General features: G+C 32.9%; 1 protein-coding gene across 2 annotated transcripts; it reads right to left on the reverse strand.

Annotated features, from left to right (window-relative positions):
- Positions 1-13,531: 13,531 nt before the first annotated feature.
- Positions 13,532-19,204, reverse strand: LOC112801066 (xyloglucan O-acetyltransferase 1). Of its 2 annotated transcripts, XM_072236995.1 has the most exons (3): positions 18,718-19,115; positions 17,361-18,484; positions 13,532-14,063 (listed from the first exon to the last, which is right to left on the reverse strand). In XM_072236995.1, the coding sequence occupies exons 1-2, from the start codon at positions 18,959-18,961 to the stop codon at positions 17,373-17,375; spliced, it is 1,356 nt and encodes a 451-aa protein (XP_072093096.1). In that variant the 5' UTR covers positions 18,962-19,115; the 3' UTR covers positions 13,532-14,063; positions 17,361-17,372. The 2 variants fall into 2 exon arrangements, with proteins under 2 accessions (XP_072093096.1, XP_025699379.1); XM_025843594.3 differs by lacking the exon at positions 13,532-14,063 and having other exon boundaries at positions 17,047-18,484; positions 18,718-19,204.
- Positions 19,205-21,997: the final 2,793 nt, after the last annotated feature.

Below are 21,997 nucleotides of genomic sequence, written 5' to 3' on the forward strand. Positions count from 1 at the left end.
TGTAGTTGGGTATTACATCCTTGAATCTCCTAAAAAATATGGATGGTAGTTCACCCATGCCCTGAGAAAAATAAGTGGATTCAATAAGTTCAGTTTCGGTAGCAGGGGCGTAATAGTTAATTTTTAAATAAGTAAGAACAATAATAATCAACTACTATCAAGTAGATACATATCATACCTGATTGATTTCCATGTAAAAATATCTTCCTTGATGATGAAAATTGTTAGATGCCATGCCTAATACGCAATGAAACCACTGATGTTAAGTAATGGATGCAGGTGTGAATGAAATTGTTGGGGTTATTTCTAGCGTCAGGTTGAAAACGAAATTAGTAAATATATAGGAATGTAGGAACAGATAAAAAGAGATGAAGGATTTAAGAGATAACGGCCACAGGAGTTGACTTTCATTTGTTTATGGATTTGTAATTATAATGATAACAACTCTGTAGTGAAGATGTTGTCAGTAAACTCATTGTTTCGAGCCAAATTTTGAATGCACTAACCTAGCTAGATGACAAAAGTGAGTTACAAAAGTATATTAAGAATATAGTACCATATATTAGCATGTACTTAGTATTTAGATATTCAAATATAATAGCATATATTGGGATGTACCTAGCATACGCTAAACATGGAAAGTTGGAGATATATGTTATTAGAGAGTAAATATTAAGTAATCACCACCAAATAATAAAAATATGTAGAAAGAAAATTATTTTGAAATTTATACATGTTATATAAGTTAAAATGCATAATAAGAATTATTATTATTATTATTATTATTATTATTATTATTATTATTATTATTATTATTATTATTATTATTATTATTATTATTACCTAGTAGTACAGTAACATGATTAGCATTTAAGTTGATTAAAAAATTAAAAAGTAAAATGAAATTTAGATTTAATGGGTACTTCGAGTAGCTTAGAAAGAAAGAAGGATTAATAACATAGTAACATATAATATCATATCCAATCTGCTATACATATTCTGTACATTTTGTACATAAAGTTCAGGAAAACTCTCGATTACGTTTACAGTAGTGTGGATTGCTTGCGCTGCTTGACACGTCAGAAACGCACTAACGAATATGCCTTGGTTTCATATATAGATATAAGATTTTGTATTCGATAGGGGTGTTTATGGGTCGAGTGAAATCAGATTTGTCTTTACCCAAATCCAATCCTAAATATATACATCGGGTCTATTTTTTAGATTCTAACCTGATCCTAGACCCGATAAAACCTAAATATTTTCATGCCATAACTATTCCAGGTCCAAATCGGGTGAAAAACGGGTCTTTTAAGCTTTAATAACAATTTATAAAGAAACGTATTTATAATGCACTTATTTATAAAGAAGAAACTTGTTACCAAAAAGTTGATATCCATATTTGAACTTGAATTTGTCCATAAATTCTAATTTGATGCTTCTTTGATCTATTTTCTATTTCAACAAGTGTGATTAAAAGTAAAACAATAAACTTATAATTAATATAACATAATATTGAAATAAATTTAAAACATATATATCTTTTTTAGTTCCCTTAGGGTGCACACGGGCTAGGCGAAGCCGGGTTCACCTTGACCCAGACTCGATCTGAACTAATAACCAGGTATATTTTTAAGACCCTTACCCGACCCTAGACCCGATGATATCCCGCCAAATTAGCCCCTAAAGTGTTCAGGGCCAGGCCGACTCTTTGGGTCGGGTCGGGCCATGCACACCCCTAGTATTCGATAATATTATGAAGAAAAAAACAGTCAGAATTTCTATTATTTAACATTCATTAATTGTCGCAATAATTAACTAATACTAAATAAGGCAAGTTATAACTATTTTTGTCTAATTTTCTTTGATTAACATTCATTTTCGTTTGTATTTCCATCTTTTTTATCACCACATGTCACATACAATTCTAAATTTATAAAGCATGCATATATTATAGTTACATAATGTGATTTTGGTTCAATACGATGATAAATTCATATATATATCGATACATTAAAAATATGAATAATAATAAAATAATATATAAAATATATTTTTTATATCAGTAATTATTTTTTTAAATATATATTATATTATTATTTTTATTAAAATATTTTTATAATTTAATAAAAATAAAAATATTTTATTATTTAATTTTATAAAAAGACTTTAATATTTTTTTTACGTTGGATAAAAACTACTCTTTTCAATCAATCAAAATTTAAAATTCAATTAACCTCAATTCATATATTTAGATTTTAAATAATTTAAAAAATAAAACAAAAATACATCCGAAAAATTTAAAAAATAAAAAATGTTATTCATCTTTTATAAGTTTCTCTTCTTTTTATTTCGAAAATAAGAAGAAGCAGGATTCTTTGTCTCCTCTCTCATCTTCTTTTTCTCTGATAAAGAAGAAGAAGAAGCTCTTGTTGGTTGTCAGAACCTCCACCGGCAATAATCTTGGCCTCTTCTGCTTTAACAAAAACAATGCCCAAGTCCTACTCCGCCAGGTTTTCACGGTGGACCTTCCCTTGCGTGACAACCCCAAACCTGCTAGTGCTAACCTTTTTTTCCTCGAGCTCTAATTAGTATTGTTTCTGTTGGATCCGACGAAGATGGCAACACTTGGCTCTTCTGCTTCCTGTCTTTTGCCAGAATAGCTCACCATCTTCTCCTAGATGGGGATGGTTTGAATCTGTTGCAGCTGCAAGAGACGAAGCTTGTCATGTACCACTGCTCGCTGCTTGCCTGAAGCTTTCCTCTACTTTGCTCTGTTCCACTGCACCTTCTCAAACGTAACAAGTCCATCGCCACACCAAGAAGATCCCGCTCTTTCCTCGACCCCGCTATATATCTCCTTTGACTAAGTGATTACAAATTTGGATTGTTGGTGGCAGGGACGCAAATTGGGGCTGTGATTTTGGTAAATGTTAGCAAGATTTAGCTTTGTTCATACCATTACTAATTGTAATTTCTTCAAACAGAACATGATTTTAATCATATAATTGTCTGAATTTTAATCACTTTTTTTTGCTTTGGTTCAATCTCTTTATTTTATTTCTTCGTACTTAATGGAATCAAGATGTGGTGTACTAATGGTCCACTCGCTCAAACATTAATATGTTTCTTTAATCATTTTTGCATTTTTCCATCCTTTTCGTAGTGACTTTACACTTGTTTAATTTGCCTTTATAAACGTAGAGGGGTAATGTTTTTTCAAATTGTCAATAAAAATGTTAATTATAGCACATTTGATTAATAGTCTACACAAATACTGAGAATGTATAGCACATTTGATATATTGAACTGAATTAGGTTGTCTATGCAAAGACAAACATAACAGCTGGGTCAAAAGGAATCACTACGTTCATCATCGAGAAGGGAATGCTAGGGTACTTGTAGTGAATCTAGTCAAATTTAAAGTGTACTAAAGTCTCTGAATTTCAAGCTTACAGTTTAGTTATTTCTTGAAAACAAATATTAAAGCAGTAATTTTATCAAATATAAAAGGCTGGTTACATAATAACTTATAGTGCATAATAACTTTTCAAGTAAAAGAGATGAAACTAACAACTCTAAACATAAACCAAATATGACTACATGAGTAATTTTTTTTTGTTTGAATCTTTCTGTCTATACTTATTGTAATTCTTGGCAACAAAGTCAATGACATTGTGCAGCATCAAGTTGGGACTTAGAATCAAATCCAACGCAAGTCGCATTCTTGTACCATCATTAACCTAAAAAATATAATTATTTTAGAGTTACCGACAAAATCATATACACTAGTAAATGAGGTGCAATTTATCTTTTTTTTTTAAGCAAAAGAAAATTACATTTATTGTATAACTATATGTCTTCCTATAGTTTGTCATCCAAGTTGCCTCCCATATCCCATAATCTTTATTGTGTTAAATACGATGTGGTTAGCTTATGCAGATAAATATTTCAAAGAGAAAAATATAACTACAGATATTCCTTACGAGTCAGGAGCTTGTTCTCTTGTTTCTAGCGTATCCACAAATGCAAAATCAAGTATTCGTGGCCTAAGTGGAGTGTTGTATTTATAGAATGAGTTATACTTGAGCATATCTTCCAGATATTTAGCCTATTCATATAGAAAAAAATTAAATAAAGAATAATATTTGAAACTTAAAAAAAACGTCATAATTTTTAAAGCAAAATTAGGAAAAGCTAATTTACTAGCTTTACAATAGTCGATCTCTTTCCTTTTTTTTTTTGAAACAATTGGTAGGGAGTCTAGAAAAATTTTTTAATGATTACAAAATGAAAAACAACTAGATACCAATACATATTATTTTTGTTGATAGGTATAGGTCAGTTCTTGACTTACAATGTGCACATCTCCGTCTCTTTTGGCCTTTTTGAACTTTTCTTGGAACATCTTTTGACTTTACAACAATAGGATCACCTATTAGCATTGACGTAGGGGAAAGAATCGCTCGTGTATTACTTCTTTTTTATACTTTTGAAATTAGCTTCAATTACTCACTTAAAATTTTCCTATAGTTGGCTGAATTTTTTGAAGAAATATAAGAGTTTTCAACAAATTGATGCTATTGTGCCACGTCTAAGTGTGTGCACTATATTATCAGCGAATTCTTGCTCTCCAATTGTGCATATAAAATCACTATTTGCTTTTCTTGTCCATCTTTTTAGGAGAAGGGATTCAGGGACGAATTTTGTATTGCGATGCTTCAAGACTCCAAAGATGTGGAAGCACGTTAATCCACGAGTCTCAAATAGCCTGCACTCACACGCAATCCTTATCTTTATCATAGAATACTTTAAATAGCCATTATTGATTAACATTATATAATAGGTAGTTAATGACATTTAAAGCACATGTTGCTTCTATCTCATTTCTCACAAGTTTAAAAATATTTCTAATATTAGTTTCAGCCAAGGTTTTGAAAATCGATTCGAACTGGCCGGTCGAACCGATCAAACTGGAAACCGATAGAGATTTTGGTTCGGATCAATGTCAAAACCGCAAGATTAGAAAACCACTGTTGGACCGTCAAACCGGCCAGGAACCGGTCGGTCAAACCGAACTGTGAATCGGACGGTTTTTGAGAATTTAGCAAAAATGCAAAACACAACCGTTTGGATGCACTAAACCGGTAAACCCCCCCCCCCCATTCCCCCATTGTGCATTACGCGATTACCCTGCCCTCCCAACCCAAGAACCATAGCAACCCACACAATGGCGCATCTATCTCCCTCCCTTGACCCTCGCGCTCGTCTTTCCTGTCAACGCCGGTGAGCTGTCTCCGTCACTTTCGTCCAGCTGCTGAACCGCTCCCGTCTCCGTCGCAAGTTGGAGCTTTGAAGATTACTGTCGCGGTTGTTGCAGCTCTCCACATCGTTGTCGTTTCAACTCTGGAAGCACCATTTGTTCCACCATCGCGGTTTCTACCTCCGTCGTGCACCTCTGTTCCACCATCGTCGGTGTCAGCTCAGTTCCACAGGTCCAGTTTCCCCTCTGTTTTGTGCTTCTAGCTTCTAGGTTTTATTTTTAAAACAATAATTGTTGAATAATCTATGAACTTATGAGTTGAATAATTATTAACTAATCTGTGAATTATGCTGTTATTATTAGTTGAATAATTGTTAATTAATCTGTGAACTTTGCCTTTGGTTGCTATGATATTGTAATTAGATTGAATTATAGTTATTGCTATGGGTTGAATTTTGCTGTGGGTTGCTGTGGGTTACTAATTAAATTAGAGAAGGTCTTCTTCAAGGAAATGTGGCTTAATCTTGAAATTTAGTATTCACATCAGTGGACAGCTGAGTTTAGCCTCTCAACTTTAGCTGTAACTGCATATTTTCTTGTTTTTGCCATGACTTCTAAGCTGTTTGGTATGTCTTCAATATTTTTCCTTTTTCTCTTTCCTTTTGGTTCCATTGGAAAACATGTCTCCATAGTTTGAATGTATGTTATATTAAAAAGGGGTCTAACTTTAAGCAAAAAAAGGAGTTTCCCTTTTAAAATGCAGATTATTATGAGCAAGATCTTGCATTGTTAACTCAATTAATTGGATTATATATCAAGATAATCTAATGGTATAGATTTTATTATGGTTTTAGACCATCGTTGTTACTAAATCTACAATATTAAATATTCAGTTAGCGAGCAAATAGTTATTATATGTTTTTAGTTAAATTGTGAACTTTGCTGTAGGTTGAATTATGTTGTTATTATTGGTTTCTCTCAAGATTGTTGGTAATTTTGCTGTGAACTTTGGATGTTGGCATTTTATGTTTGGTTGGTTATTTTTGTTATTTGATTTTTGAGTTTATATTTGAGTGAGATCGTAACATCGTAGTTTATGTAGTATTTTTAATTTGGATGATATTTTAAAATTTATATTAGACTATAATTATATTTTAGTGTTGTTAATTTATATTTTATTTATTATTTTATTATAAAACGATTTTTTCGGTTGAATTACGGTTGAACCGGTTAAACAAATAAACCAATAAATTAGTAGTTAGAGCAGTTCGATAACCGATTCGATTTTCAGAACCTTGGTTTCAACAGCTTGTTTCTCAAAACTTTTTAAACACGTAGTTAAAATAGAAAATTTATAAAAGGTACAAAGTCAGCATTAAAATCGTTGTTTCAGTAATGTCATAATACGTCATTAAATTTATGCATAAATTCAAGGAGGTTGGTTTTACTATCAACATAGTATAATTCATTAAATTGGTTTAAATGAACGAAACCATATTCCTAAGTGTGACTACTTAAATAAAAATTTGATCATATATATTATATTAGTAGAAAAATACATAACTAATAGATCTGTTAGAAGATTCTAAACTGAATACAATTCATGGTATCAGATAATAAATTAACTGCTAGTATGTAATATAAAATTTCATATAAAAAATTAGCTATACATATTATCAGGGGTGGCAAAGCGGGTCGGTCCGCCCCACCCTGCCTATGCCTGCACTATAAACGGGACAGATCGGCCCGTCCTGCCAACTAAAGTGGGTGCAAAATACTAACACGTCCCACTTTATGGCAGAGTCGCAGGCCGGCGAGTTAGCTCGCTTGACTTTTTAAAAAAAAATAAAATTTATTAAAATTCACCAAAAAATAATAATTAAAAAATTAAATATAAATAAAAATAGTCAAATTATAATATATTTTTTATTATTTTTTTAATTTTTAGTTTCAATAAAATTGTTTAAAATAAAATTTATCAATAGAACCATCTTTATTTTTAAAAATAAGTCACATAGTTTGAGTATATATACGAAATTGTAAAATAAAATAAATAAAGTTAATAACTAAAACAAGAATAAAAAAAATAAAAAAAAAGTGTGTGAAAATTATATAACTATTAATTTTATAGTAGTAATCACTCTTTTATTTAATAAAAAATAACAAATAAAAATCTTTGGTCCGGCCCGCTCCGTTCCGCCAAAACCCACAAATTTAGCGGTGCGGATTCGGCAGAATTTTTTAGTTTGGCAGATTCCAAATCCTAATCCGACCCGACCTTTTTTAGCGGGTTTGACAAGTCGGCCTGAGGTTCGACCTGTTTCGCCACCCCACATATTATTAATTAATTCATTTGGAATTTTTATATAAAAATCAATTCGAAATTTTGTATAAAAAATTAACTATACACTTATTAAGCTAACACATCTAATTTCTAAAATTACACTGCACTGGTATGATTATTACAATAAAGATGATGCAATGTGTACTTCTTAATTCTGAAATTAACAGTTAATTTATTTAGCATATTTTATATAAAAACTATACAGCAATACAATCGTTATTATAAAATTTATTGGATTAAATATACAAATCTATTTTTCTAGAAATTTTTGCTCTACTACTGGTACTGCTGTTTTTATTATTATTTCATGCGTTACGATTGCTTATGTTACTATCTGACTTTCACAGTTAATTCAAATTTTTTTGGCAGAAAAATAAAATTATGGCGAAAATATTTTTTTAACTTATATTAATATTTTATACCTTCTAGTTTTGCTATATTTGATTCACGATAGATCGCCAATCAATTTTATTCTAAATCTATATAATTCAAATTACATATTCAATTTAGATTTAATTAATTTAAAAAATATCCAGCAATACTATTGTTATTAATAAAAAAAGTAAAAAAAAAAATAAACAAATAGTATTTATTATAATTTTATATTTTGTCATAAATGAAGTTAGTTATATACGTAGATAAATAGAAATTATAAAAAATTTTTATTTGTTTTACTGTCCAGATTTCTGGCCAATGGCTTTCTTTCTTACTGTTTGGTGTCAGGATATAAAATTTATAACAATTTCCAAAAACACAAAAAAAAGTGTAAAACGTGATCTGGGCTAAATAGAAGTCCAAAAAATAGTGTCCAAAATCAAATACTAATAGATATGGCAAAAAATGTCGAAAAATCCATAAAAATCTTGTTAATTAACAATCATTATTATTGGAACTAACTTGAATTGGTTGACTTCTGCTTATAAGCACCACGTAGAGATTTTAGATTCATCCAGAGGCATTTGACTAATTTTTTGCTGATATCCTCTTGGTTCCTAACATTGTTGATATAAGAATTGGAGAATATCGTGAAAAGCTAACAGAATGTGCACTACATGATGATAGCAACTTCATGGAGTCCAACTTTTGTTCTTCTTTTGGGACACTTGGTATTTGTATTTCTGCACATAGAGATATTGTGCTCGCTTTTACACGGGAGAAAAAATTTTTTATTTTTTATTTTTTTGTAAATTAAAAAAGATAAAGGTGTATAAACTTTCACTCTATAGTTTTTTCACTAGTTTAAATGTTTAATAATCCTAATTTACATAAAAGAGAGAGAACTACATATCCCTTGTTAGTTATTTATTTTCAACTTCCTCGATTAAGTGATTAACATGATAAGAACTATGAGATGTTCGCTATAAATAAATAAATTATTGACCAATTTAAAAAAGAATTATTATTTTTAATAATAAAAATTTAAGTATCAATAATTCTAACCATAAAAATATAATTAACTTGATACTCAAGAAAATTGGATTAGCTAATATTTGTATGTGTTAGAGAATCATTAGAATTAATGTAGATCAATTAGTATCATCTATATTTATATAGTATATCTGTACATTAATTGTATGATTTTATGTCTTTATTACTTTGATTCATTTAGCACCTATAAATATCCCTTATATATTGTACCTTTGATCACAACTCAATAATACACTTTTCAGATTACTCTCTCAGTTTCTTGTTTCTAACATGGTATCAGAGTCTAAAGTTTTTTTTTCAATGAATTTTTGTTCATAGCCCTTCTTGTTTTTCTCCTCCGACCGTGCCTCTTTTCTCTCGTTTTTCGATTTGTTTTCGACGCTTTGGTTCGTCACCTCCGGCATCATCGTGTTCTACTCTTCGCCAGCTTTCCAACGCCACCAAGATCGCCGCCATCCGCCATCAGACGTGCCGTCACGCGCCGCCAGAAGTTCGCTGTCCACCTCCATTGTTTCTCCTTCTAGAAGCTTCAGCAGCCGTTAGATTTCGGCACTGATTGGACGTTCCTCCCGCTACCACGTGTCGCATGCAGCTCCTTGTTTGACCCGCGTGCGACCCGGCCCGACCCGCGCGCGACCTGGCCTGATCTGACGTTGGCCCGCGTCCACCTCACTGCCAGCGTGTCTCTCTCCCTCCTCTCAGGTGCCGCCACGTGTCCTTGTCTCGCTGACGTGGCTGCTGACGTGGCGCTGACGTGGCAGACAAGTGGGACCCTCCCTAAGGTTTTTTGGTGAGCTCTTTTCGATTCTGCACTCGGATTTCTCATTTTCTACACCGAAGTTGCCGTTTTCTCTCCTCTCTTTGATCTTTGTGACTGCTATCATGGAAAAGCCAGATGTTTTTACTGCCACCGACAGAAAGGGTAAATTCTGTCAAAACTGTAACCGTCTGGGCACCTCTTCGCCGACTGTCCTTCTGTTGAATGTCGCACATGCCACCAGAAAGGTCATCTTAGCTACCATTGTTCACAGTTGTTCTGCCGTTACTGCAAGCTCTTGGAACATTTATTTACTGCCTGTCCTACTCGCCCACCACGTCCTAGTCCACTAAACTCGTCTCCTGTCTCTCTTTCTGATATTGCATCTCTTCTTCAGCATCTTCTCTCTGTTTCTGGTAATACCCCTGCTGCTTTTTTCACATCTCCATGTAATTTTAAATGGTACTTTGACTCGGGTTGCTTTAATCACATGTCTCCGTTGCGTAATATTTTCTCGTCCATGTCTACCACTACAAATGGACCTTCTGTCAATACTGCAAATGGCTCCCTCTTGCATGCAACACACAAGGGTTCTATATCCTAGTCAACTCTTAATCTTCCTGATACTTATTATATTCCCAAATTAAACTTCAATCTTATTTCTGTTGGTCAACTTGTTGATCTGGGTTTTGAAGTCACTTTTTCTGTTTCTGGTTGTCGTGTACAGGATCCTCGAACGGGACAAATTATCGGGACTGGACGTAAGGTCAGAAGGTTGTTTGAACTCGAGAATCTTCATATTCCTCCTGTACCAAATCTCTGTGCTGCTTCTTCTCCCTCTACCCTCCACTTATGGCATCAGCGTCTTGCCCACACCTCCTTAGGAAAACTGCGTCCTCTTGTCTCTCATGGTGTTTTAAGTCAGGTTCCAAATGAATCTTTTGATTGCATTTCTTGTCAAACTGCCAAACAACCTGCTTTATCTTTTCACAATAATTCATCTCTTGCTTGCTCTCCTTTTGATCTTATTCACTCTGATGTTTGGGGCCCCGCTCCCACTGCCTCTATGGGCGGAGCTCGATACTTTGTCATTTTCGTTGATGATTATTCCTGTTTTACTTGGGTTTATTTGATGACTAATCGCCATGAGTTACCTCAGATCTATATCAACTTTGCTACTATGATTAAAACTCAGTTTTCCAAAGTCATTAAGGTTTTTCAACGTGATAATGCTATGGAATACCGTGATTCCAAACTATTAGCCTTTCTTGCAGAACAGTGTACTTTGTTTAAGTTTTCTTGTCCTGGTACATCTCAACAAAATGGTAGAGCTGAATGCAAACACCGTCACATTCTTGACTCCGTCTGTGCAATGCTTCTTTCCTCTTCGTGTCCTGAGCGTACTTGGGGTGAAGCTGTTCATATTATCAATAGACTCCCTTCTTCTATTTTTGGTAATCTTACTCCCTTTGAGCGTCTTTATCATACCTCCCCAGATTATAGTTCTCTTCGAGTTTTCGGTTGTGTATGTTTTGTTCTTCTTCAATCTCATGAACATAGTAAACTTGAACCTCGGGCTCGTATGTGTTGTTTTCTTGGTTATGGCACCGAACACAAGGGTTATCGTTGTTGGGATCCTCTCTCTAAACGTATTCATATATCTCGTCATGTTGTCTTCTGGGAGCACCACATGTTTTCTCGATTCTCATCCTTTGAGTCGATCCCTACTACTCAGTCACCTTTGTTTACTAACCCCAATGATGATCTTTTTCCTAGTGATGATTCTACAGATTCTCTCTCGAGTGACCCTCCACAGCCTCCTGTTCTTCCTCCTTCTCCATCTCCCGATGATTCCAGACCGAACGATGATCCTGCTCCTACCGTCATGCCTCCTCCTCCCGCTCGTTCTTCTAGGGTAAGGAATCCACCTCCTCATCTTCTTGATTACCATTGCTTTTCTACTATTCTTCATCAACATAAACCTAAGACATTCAGAGAAGTCTCCCCAAACCCAAATTGGCAACAAGCAATGCAAGAAGAATTACAGGCGCTTGAAAAAGCACACACTTAGGATCTGGTTGATCCTCCTTCTGATCAAGAAGTTGTGGGCAGTAGATTGGTATACAAGATCAAGACTCGCTGTGATGGCTCTATTGACCGTTATAAGGCCCGCTTGGTTGCTCAAGGTTGTACGCAAGAGTATGGTATTGATTATGAAGAGACTTTTGTCCCTGTCGCTCGTCTTACGTCTGTTAGAGCTTTTTTTGCCATTAGCGCGGTTAAAAAATGGTCTCTCAGTCAGATGGATGTGAAGAATGCATTTCTTAATGGGGATTAGAAAAAGAAAGTCTATATGAAACCACCTCCGGGATATCCTTGTCCTTCTAATAAGGTTTGTCTCCTTCGCAAGGCACTTTATGGACTTAAGCAAGCTCCTCGTGAATGGTTTGACAAGTTCAGCACTACCATATGCAGTCTTGGTTTTACTTCTAGCCCTCATGAGAATGCGCTCTTCATTCGTAAAAGCGAACGTGGAGTTGTTCTTCTACTTTTGTATGTTGATGACATGATCATTACTGGGGATGATGTTGATGGTATCTCTGATCTCAAGGCCTTACTTCACTGTACCTTTGAGATGAAAGATCTTGGTTCTCTCAGCTATTTCCTTGGTCTCGAGGTCATCTCCACTGATGATGGCATCTATCTCTCTCAAGCTAAGTATGCTTCAAATCTTCTTGCTCGAGTTGGGATTACAGATAGTCGCACTGAATCTACTGCTCTTGAGCCTAATGTTCGATTTACCCCTATGGATGGCACTGTTTTGGATAATCCGACTCTCTATCGACAGTTAGTTGGCGGTCTCGTCTACTTGACTGTCACCCGACCAGACATCGCCTATCCGGTTCATGTACTTAGCTAGTTCTTGTCAGCTCCTCGTACTACTCACTATGCGGCAATTCTACGCATTCTTCGCTACATCAAAGGCACTCTATTTCATGGCCTTTATTTTTCTGCCCATTCCTCTTTGTCTCGTCAGGCTTACTCCGATGCTAATTGGGCTGGTGATCCCACTGATCGTCGTTCTACTACTGGTTACTATTTGTTTCTTGGCGACGCTTTCATTTCTTGGCGTGCTAAGAAGCAAACGTTCACTGCTCGCTCAAGCACAGAAGCTGAGTACCGTGCCCTTGCTGACACCACTGCTGAAGTTATCTCGGTTTGTTGGCTTCTCGAAGACTTGGGTGCTCCTCAGTCATCCCCTACTGATGTTTTTTGTGATAACCGCAGTGCTATTCAGATCGCCCATAATGATGTGTTTCATGAATGCACCAAACACATTGAGATTGATTGTCACTTTGTTCGGCAACGTATCCTTATTGATGTTGTTCGTCTCATTGCTGTTGGAACACTAGATCATACTGCTGATATCTTCACGAAAACTCTTCACCCAACTCGTTTCCGGATTTTGTTATCCAAACTCAAGTTGGTATATATCCTTAACTCCCACTTGAGTTTGAAGGGGGATGTTAGAGAATCATTAGAATCAATTTAGATCAATTAGTATCGTCTATATTTATATAGTATATATGTACATTAATTGTAGTATTCTATGTCTTTATTACTTTGATTCTTTTAGCACCTATAAATATCCCTTGTATATTGTACATTTGATCACAACTCAATAATACACTTTTTAAATTACTCTCTTAGTCTCTTGTTTCTAACAGTATGATTAAAATTGCCAAATATTCAATTTTTTTCATTATTTTAATTGTCAGGATTACACTTAAGAAAAGGTCTAAAGAGAATTTACTATCCATCAAAATAAACGAAAGAAGTAAATCTTGAATGGAAAATGCTAAACTTCACTTGCTTCAAATACAACTTATTACATCGTGAATTTAGATGTCAATAGACAATTTGTGATTTGCCGAATAGTAGGAAGCAAAGAACATTTTGTTTGAACTGCAAGATCTCTCTCCAAATCCATATGTTCAGTAGTAAGAACCTTATCGTAGTTGATTAATGCACTAAAAATAGATTGGATCACGGAGAATCCTAGATTTAAAATTAGAATGAGAATTTTTCATAAAGAAAATAACACCCAGGTAGTAGAGACTCACTCGGGTCATGCAAATTTGAAGGATCAATATGCACCTTGCTCGAAGAAACCTTTGAATTATATATTGCATATTAAGAATTTATGATGATATCTACTTGTATGATTCATCTTCGCACTCCATTAAATGCGTGTGCTGGTCTCCCATAAACTGACATAGACATCATCATTATTATTATTATTATTATGCCATATTGCCATTCACAGCTAACCCCACCTGCCTCACCTTGAATTATTAGGTTATTTTTATTTATATGAAAAAAATATTGGTATTTTTATTAAAAATGAGATTATTTGGTATGATTTCAGGTGAGTAGATTTTGCAAATAAAAAGTCTAACACGCAGAGTGCATATTGGACATATGTCAACATTCTGACAATACACAAGGTGCGTGTTAGACACGTGTCATCATCCTGGCAACACGCAGAATATGTATTGGACACTTTTTTTATACATCCACATGCTATAATACACTTCAAATATCCATTTTTAACCAAAATACCATCTTCATCTCCATATTAAAAATTTCTGAAATTATTAATACTACTCTACTTATTTATTATTCACTTAACCAAAATACCATCTTCATCTCCATATTAAAAATTTCTGAAATTATTAATACTACTCTACTTATTTATTATTCACGTTAAGTGCTTTTTTAGACGTTATTAAATCAATAAAAAAAATTCTTTTTCAATGAAAATTTATTTTAGTATATTTGACAAATTTTTAATAATAAAAATAAAAACACTAAAAAAAATTTTCTTGAGAAATTACAATTTATATATTTTTTAAAAGATCTTTTTTCCTAAAAAAGGTATTTTTTACATAATAAATTAATTAAAAAATATTTTTATCTTATTTTACTCAAATATAATTGATAAATAAAAATATCTTTTTATATGAGATATCCAAACATAAATCACTTTTATTTTTATAAAAAATCTTTTAAAAAAATATTATTTAAAAAAATATCTTTTTTAAAAATGATGTCCAATCAAACCCTAAATTAAACAAACTCCTTTTGCATTATTGATTCTGTATCCACTCATACACCCAACTTGCCAATAATTCTCACATCCGAGATCATTGACACGCACTTAACCTTGCAAGTTTCAAATTAGAATTGGACAAATTTTTCTTCAGGCCAAATATTTATATAGCTAGTTGTATCTATAGGTTTCAGGTTACATTATCAAATTTGCAGCAAACATACATGTAACTGAATTCTCTGGCACACAGCACATACAAGAGCAAGTCACAAAACAGATACATCAAGTCATCAACAATACTTTAAACAAGTAAATCCTAAACTCTATCCATATATGTTATCTTGAAGAACAAACACTGGTCCTAGTACATCTAAAACGAAGTCGTTTCGAATTAAGCTTTGACCAACGTGTCTGAGTGAAAAATTAGATGCCCCTTTGTTACTTTCTTACGAGGGATTACATTGTCTTTTGTGATAATGAAAAAAAGTTCAGATTAGATATTCGCTCCATTTTAAATCCATCGTCAATTTTTGCACCCTCCTTTCAAGACCTTTTAATTTTATAGTAAATAACTCAAAATATTAATACAAGTTCTTGTGCTTAGATAAAAATAAACAAATAAATAATTTTTTCTCGGGCACGGCATAAACAAACAAGCAAAAAAACAAACATTTACAACAACAACAACAGAACATTATTCCACAGAACATTATTTCACTAGGTGAAGTCGACTACATGAATCATCCGACCTCATTAAACCCTATTACGGGACCAAATATTCACAAAGTAAACAACCACAAAAGACAAGCATTTATGAGACCAAATATTCACAAAGTTCGATAATATTAGGGGGCGAATATTTTTTGTGTAAAAAAGCGGAAACTTAGTTAGTATTAGTTCAAGTACAAGACAAAAATTAAAATTTTAAAAAAAATATTGGTAACCTAACATTTCTCAACAAGGTTATATGTTTGGGAAAATTAAATGTGAAGAAATATTGAAAATGTTCATTAAGAAAATCATCAATAAGGCTCTAATTAAACCAAGAAATAATGGTAGACCTAATAAAAGTACCAATGCATAATGGGAGGGCACCACCATGATAATTTCAGGGCACAAAAAGTCCAAACAAATGCACTATTAAATTACTAAAATGCCACTTGACAGCACCAACCAACATATAGTAGTAGTAGTAGTACACTTGTACCACATGATCTCTGAAATTAAATTAAATCCTACCAGATCACAAAACAAAGGTTCCCCAGTTTCAGTTTTTAACTTTCTAGTGAACATATTCCTCAGAAATTTCAACATGGTTAAAACTTAAACTACATATAAACAATTCAAAATTGACATAATGCAAATATTTTAAGGAATTAAGAGAAAGTAAAAACACAAACATAATGGATCAACTCTACTACTCGGTTCCCAAATAATTGTTCACTTGGATAAAGTAATACATTAAAAAAGGTTTAATTATTCTATTGATCTTTTATAGTTTTCCCAAATTTTCAATTAGGTTCATCTACTTCTTTTTCTTTTTCATTAGATTCCTATACTATTTTTTATTTTGTAATTAGATCATTTTTATGTCAAAGACGTTAAAATCAACAGAATATTTCTTCCGAAAAAATGTGGCTATAGATCTAATTAAGTTCTTAATTGTGGATACTTTCAATTTGCGAAAAAATATTAAGTTAACTCTAACATTTTTTACATTAGGAAGGACCTAATTACAAAATTAAAAACAGTATAGAGACCAAATTGAAAGGGAAAAAAAAGTATAAAAACCTAATTGCAAATTTGGTAAAACTATAGGAATCAATAGAGTAATTCAATCTTAAAAAACTAATGTATCTTGACACAAACAAATGAGAGAAATAAATAACCCACCAGCACCAGGCAAAAATGACTACCAAATTGTGGAAGGAGGAAAAAGACATGCCCTATGGGTTTGGAACTCGTTCACAAGTCCACATTAAATTGTTTTGTACATTCTTCTAAATGATCATTCTACACACATTGTCACATTCCAAAAACATCAATGCTTTGCACACCCTTATTAATTTGTCATCCTCCATTTCTCTATCAATAGATAGTGCTTTTTCCATCATGGAAGAACATAGCCCCAACAAAGAATAGAAGAGTAAACCAACCACTCCCTAATTCATTAAAATTTCTCTTTACCAAATACAAAAGAATCCCTTATTTGTTCTTTGTTCTTTCTACCAACAACAAAATTGATCCTTCCCAATTCAATATCTAACATTCAAGTGATAAATACAGTAACATATTAAAAAATTTAAAATAATAAAAAAACACTACTAAAATTAACAAGATAGCGGGAAAAAATTACTCTGTTTCATAATAACAATCAACCTAGATAAAGCAGGACATTGAAAGTTCAATGTATAATCTTATCCAAATTAATGTTATTTTGAAGCAGAGGAAGTACCTCGGCTTTCATTCACTCCACGGTCATTCGCTCCCACTTCTTCATCATCTCCAGAAAGATCTCATTCCATGTATCTATAGGCCCCGGCAAGCACCAATGAACACAATCATTTTGAACTCGCTCTTGAACCCCATTAGCAAATGGAAAAGGGTACATGTAAGGACCAGGGTGTCCATCAGGTCTCAACAATGCTAATCTTGTCACATCCAATGCCTCCAACCTAAATCCTCCAAACTCTTTCCCTCTTTCCTTAGCAGCTTCCACTTCTTCGATCTCAATCTTCCTCACATCGGCATCCATCCCTTCAAGCTCTTTCTCCCTGTTCCTAAATGGCTTAGTCTTCGGACAAGCCCCGGCCTTATCCCACTCACCCTCGAAATGTGCCGGCGAAAAAGTTGTCACAATCACATCAATCCCATTATTATTTTCCCTACCACCACCTCTCCTCTCAATTATGCTACTAAGTGTAGTCCTCAAAGCCTTCCTCAATACATCATAGAACCCAATTTCAGTGTGATTAAGACCGGGACAATAATGGCATCCGAGAACCGAATCGCCCTCGTAATAAACAGCTGGATGCAAGAACCAATGACCGATCGAAAGCACAATCAAGTCGATTCGGTCCATATCCTTACCCCACCTCTCATCAACACGGTCCAAATGCAACACATTATGATTAGGCCCTGAACTAGATTTCTCAACACCATGAACAAGAAAAGGTGACCAATACACAGACACACTTGCATTGTGGGAAACAAAATGCCATTTCCGGAATTTATTATCCTCCCCATTGCGGTATACAAGGTTAGGTTCCGAAACAGTTGATAACATGCAAAGAAGGGACTCTAATTGGTTCCTAGCCATTGAATCACCAACAAAAGCTATGTGCTTGTTTCTAACAAGTTGGAGAAAAGCATTAGGATCAAACCTTGGAAGATTGCATTGGCTTGGCTTCCATCTCCAATGAAGGTACCCTGAGTCAGGTCTTCCATGTTTGATGCAATTCTGGCCTTCTTTAATGGTGCTGCATGTGCTTCCATTGTACAAAGGGCCTCTCAAATCACGGACCCATTCTCCATTGAAGTAGTCGCATGATGTTTCATCATCACCACCTTTTTCCTTTTCTGCAATCAAGAACAAAACTTTACTTATACCAAGATGCCAAAATTACTAGAATCTAAGAACAAAGAAAAGTACTCTTTGGAGGAACGACTTCTTGACCCAAAACCTTAAACCAATGACTCCACTGGGTACTTTGGACTAAATATCTTTCTTAAACTCGTACAATCACATTTGAAAATTAAAACCGGAGAAAAATTAACTAGAAATAGCATAGTTTAAGGAAAAGTGTATGTACCTGAAGTTGATGAAGGTGAAGAAAGAGGAAGAGAGGTTGAAGAAGAAAGAGAAGAGTGGGTAGCTATGGTGATGGGGGTTGATGAATGGGGAAGTTCAGTTTCTGGGGAAGGAGGAAGGGGTAAAGGGTAGAAGTACAAGCGAAGTAGAGCTAATGGAAGCAAAGCATAGAGTGTCCATGGAAGAAGCTTCTTGGTGATTACAAACAAGGATTGTTCTTTGAATAATGGGATTGTACTTCCCATTTCTTTCTTCAAACTCCCTTTCTTTCTTTCTTTCTTGCTTTGGTCCTTTGTTTTTGTGTGTGTCTCTCTCTCTCTTCTTCCTTGTGTTCCTTCTTTCTTAGCTACACAGATTAGTAACGAGGAAAAGAATGATGTGTTTTTGTTTTGTTTTGTTTTGTTTGGTTTCTTTCAAGGAAAAAGGTGGAGGAAGAGAACTAGAAGATGAGTCAGAAAAGCAGGTTGGTTTTTCTGTGCATTAATCATGCTTTTAATAAAGTTTAGGAAAAGTATAAGTAATCAATTATTTTCGTAAATAATACGAATAATAAATTTTAAAATTAGTTTAATTTAATTAAAATATATTATACTTTAAATTATTTATTTAAATTTTAATATTAGAATAATTATTTACACACTTAATGAATTAAACATTCGATATATCTATTATTTATATTATTTAATTTTTTTATTATTTACCTATATTATTTTTTAATAATGTCTAACTAAATTTTCATAATTTCTGAAGCATTGGGAATTTTAATGATATTCCAACTTTGTCCTCAACCTTACTTCTTAACTCATAATGAATGTTAAGAGAGAAAAGGACAGAAAGAAAAGTTGATTTTCTTTTTGGTTACAGTTGTAAAGCATGCTAGTTGATATAAGTCACGGCTACGAAATTAAGACCGTTGGATTATATATCAGAATCAGGAATTAAATCCATATTCCATAGTAAAGAAAGAAAAATAGGAAAGTTTCTATTGTAATTATTGGTGTAACTATAATCATTTAATTTTGTTTTCGATAGAACGACTTTTTAGTTTTTACCCCTTCTCTAGATGCCTTCTATGCTGCTTTTTTTTTTTTCGCTTTTGCAAAGTTTTATGTCTTGTTCCGTACGAGAATGAAAGCTCATTAATCTTCATGTATGTTTAATTATGATAAAACAAATGATTTAGCTATTTTGTATTTTAAATACATATTTTAAGAATATACTTATAAAAAATTGAAGTTTTTTATGTATTTAATTCATTGAAAATATAAAAAAATTTATTTTCTTAATTATTTTTATAAAATATTTTTTGTAATATCCTTAAAATATTTTTTAAGACACATTATGTTAATAAGACTTTAGAATAAATAGTAATAAGAACTCTATAATAGTAGTTTCATTTGCGAGGGTATAATAGTCTTTAGAGTGAAACCCTATTTAAAAACTTAACACATGCTTTCAACTTTCATGGGCAAAATCTAATGCGAGTACTGAGATCGATGTCAAATTGTAAAAGTAAAAATAAAAAAATAATATGACGAGCGTATGATACATTTTTTTGTTCGTAAGTGAATGTGGCCATATGAACCAGTTTTATTCAATTAATTTGTTTATTGGATAGTGGATACATTGAATCTCTAGATCATGCACAGCTGGGACAGCACACTTGTTAATGCTGCCATGCCTGACCAAAAAAAATGCTGCCATATATTAAAATCATTTTATTTAGTTTTTTCATTATTGAGAGCTATCAAAGGGGGGTTAAACGTAATCGGGATTTTGCTAAATAAAGTGATGCAATGCGCTGTAATTAAAGGAGTGACAACTTAACAAGTATCACACTAAATTGATCAAAATTTCAGATCAATTTCAGATCAATTAAAGCCTTATAAAAACTCTCTCTCTAAATTGAATAGCTAGTATTATTTTAGGTGTGATTAATTTTCCTAAATATTTATAAATACTATTAGAAGAGGTAAAATAATAAAGGCTCATAATTAGATACTTATTTAAGAGAACGTGTTATTTTATTTTTACTTTTTTTAAAAAGATTTATATATCTAATGATTTTAGTCGAAAAATTAGATAAAATATTAGAAAAAGATCAAAAATATTTACACAATAAAATAATATTAAAATAAAATTTTAAAAAGAATTAAAGTAAAATGTACATATAATTTATGTATAAAATGTTAAAATTAAGGGGTGGATGCCTCGCTTTTTCTCCATGTAGCTCTGCCCCTGATTTTAGTGTATATCTAATTATATTAGTGTATATATATGTGGGGATATTAATCAAAATTGAATTTCATATGATTATGATATGCATGGTCTTAGATAGGAACTGTTGCTACTAGCTATTTGGTAGTGCTAACGTGCTCAATCATTTTGGACACGACCATTTCTCACCCCAACAACTTTGTCTCCATTTTTTTATAAGCATTTAATAAATAAATATGTTCAATCATATTGTTGGCCTTTCTTTAATATATTAAGCAATGCTATGATGTCTGTGTATCCAGTAACAATATTACAATACTTCATTCAGATCCAAATCCAATCTACGTTCTACCAATGTTTCAAACCTAATAGCTTTCACCAAATTATATTCACATTCACCAATGCTTTAATTTACGCTAGCTCCGCTGACACCATTTACTCGGCCACCACTTCTCTTTTAAGTAGTGTTTGGAAGCAGGTATTGAATTGAGAGTAAGAAATTAAAATTTAATATTATATTTAAAATGAAAGACTGAATTTAAAATTTTTATTTTGTAATATAAAATTTTATTTTTTTAGTACTTTCAAAAAATAAAAACAAAAAATTAAAATTTTAAAAAATAAAACTGTTCTTGCCTAACTTCTAGTCGAGGTATAGCCCGTTTTCTGTCGAGTATCAGAGAGCTTTTTCAGCAAAAGGGTTTTCGTCAACTCTACAAAAAAGCGAAACAGTCAGTACTTGCAAAAGGCACTCCAATGTTCAAGTAAGTGTAATGTATAATAAGTTCTTTTTCTTAAATTGTAATCCAGATATGAATTTCTTACCATTTCCCTTTTATTAAGAGGTTCGGATCGACCGTTATGATTTCGAGTAATTATATTCGGATTGAAGAGTAAATTCATACTTGTCGTTATTGATCAGCATTCAATTGAAAGTTTTTATGGACGAATTATTACCTTGTAATCGACGTGTAATGGTCATATCACAACCCCTAAGCTTGACCTGATGGCATTTAGATGAAACAAGTTAAGCTTTTGTTATTTTTTTTTTAAAATTGAGTTAT

Source organism: Arachis hypogaea, chromosome 5, assembly GCF_003086295.3.
Source record: "Arachis hypogaea cultivar Tifrunner chromosome 5, arahy.Tifrunner.gnm2.J5K5, whole genome shotgun sequence".
Lineage (NCBI taxonomy): Eukaryota > Viridiplantae > Streptophyta > Magnoliopsida > Fabales > Fabaceae > Arachis > Arachis hypogaea.

Coding starts and splice junctions, on each gene's coding strand:
- LOC112801066 (XM_072236995.1), bottom strand. CDS start 18,961: ATGGGAAGTACAATCCCATTATTCAAAGAACAATCCTTGTTTGTAATC. Junction 18,485..18,717: donor TTCACCTTCATCAACTTCAG/GTACATACACTT, acceptor TCTTGATTGCAG/AAAAGGAAAAAGGTGGTGAT.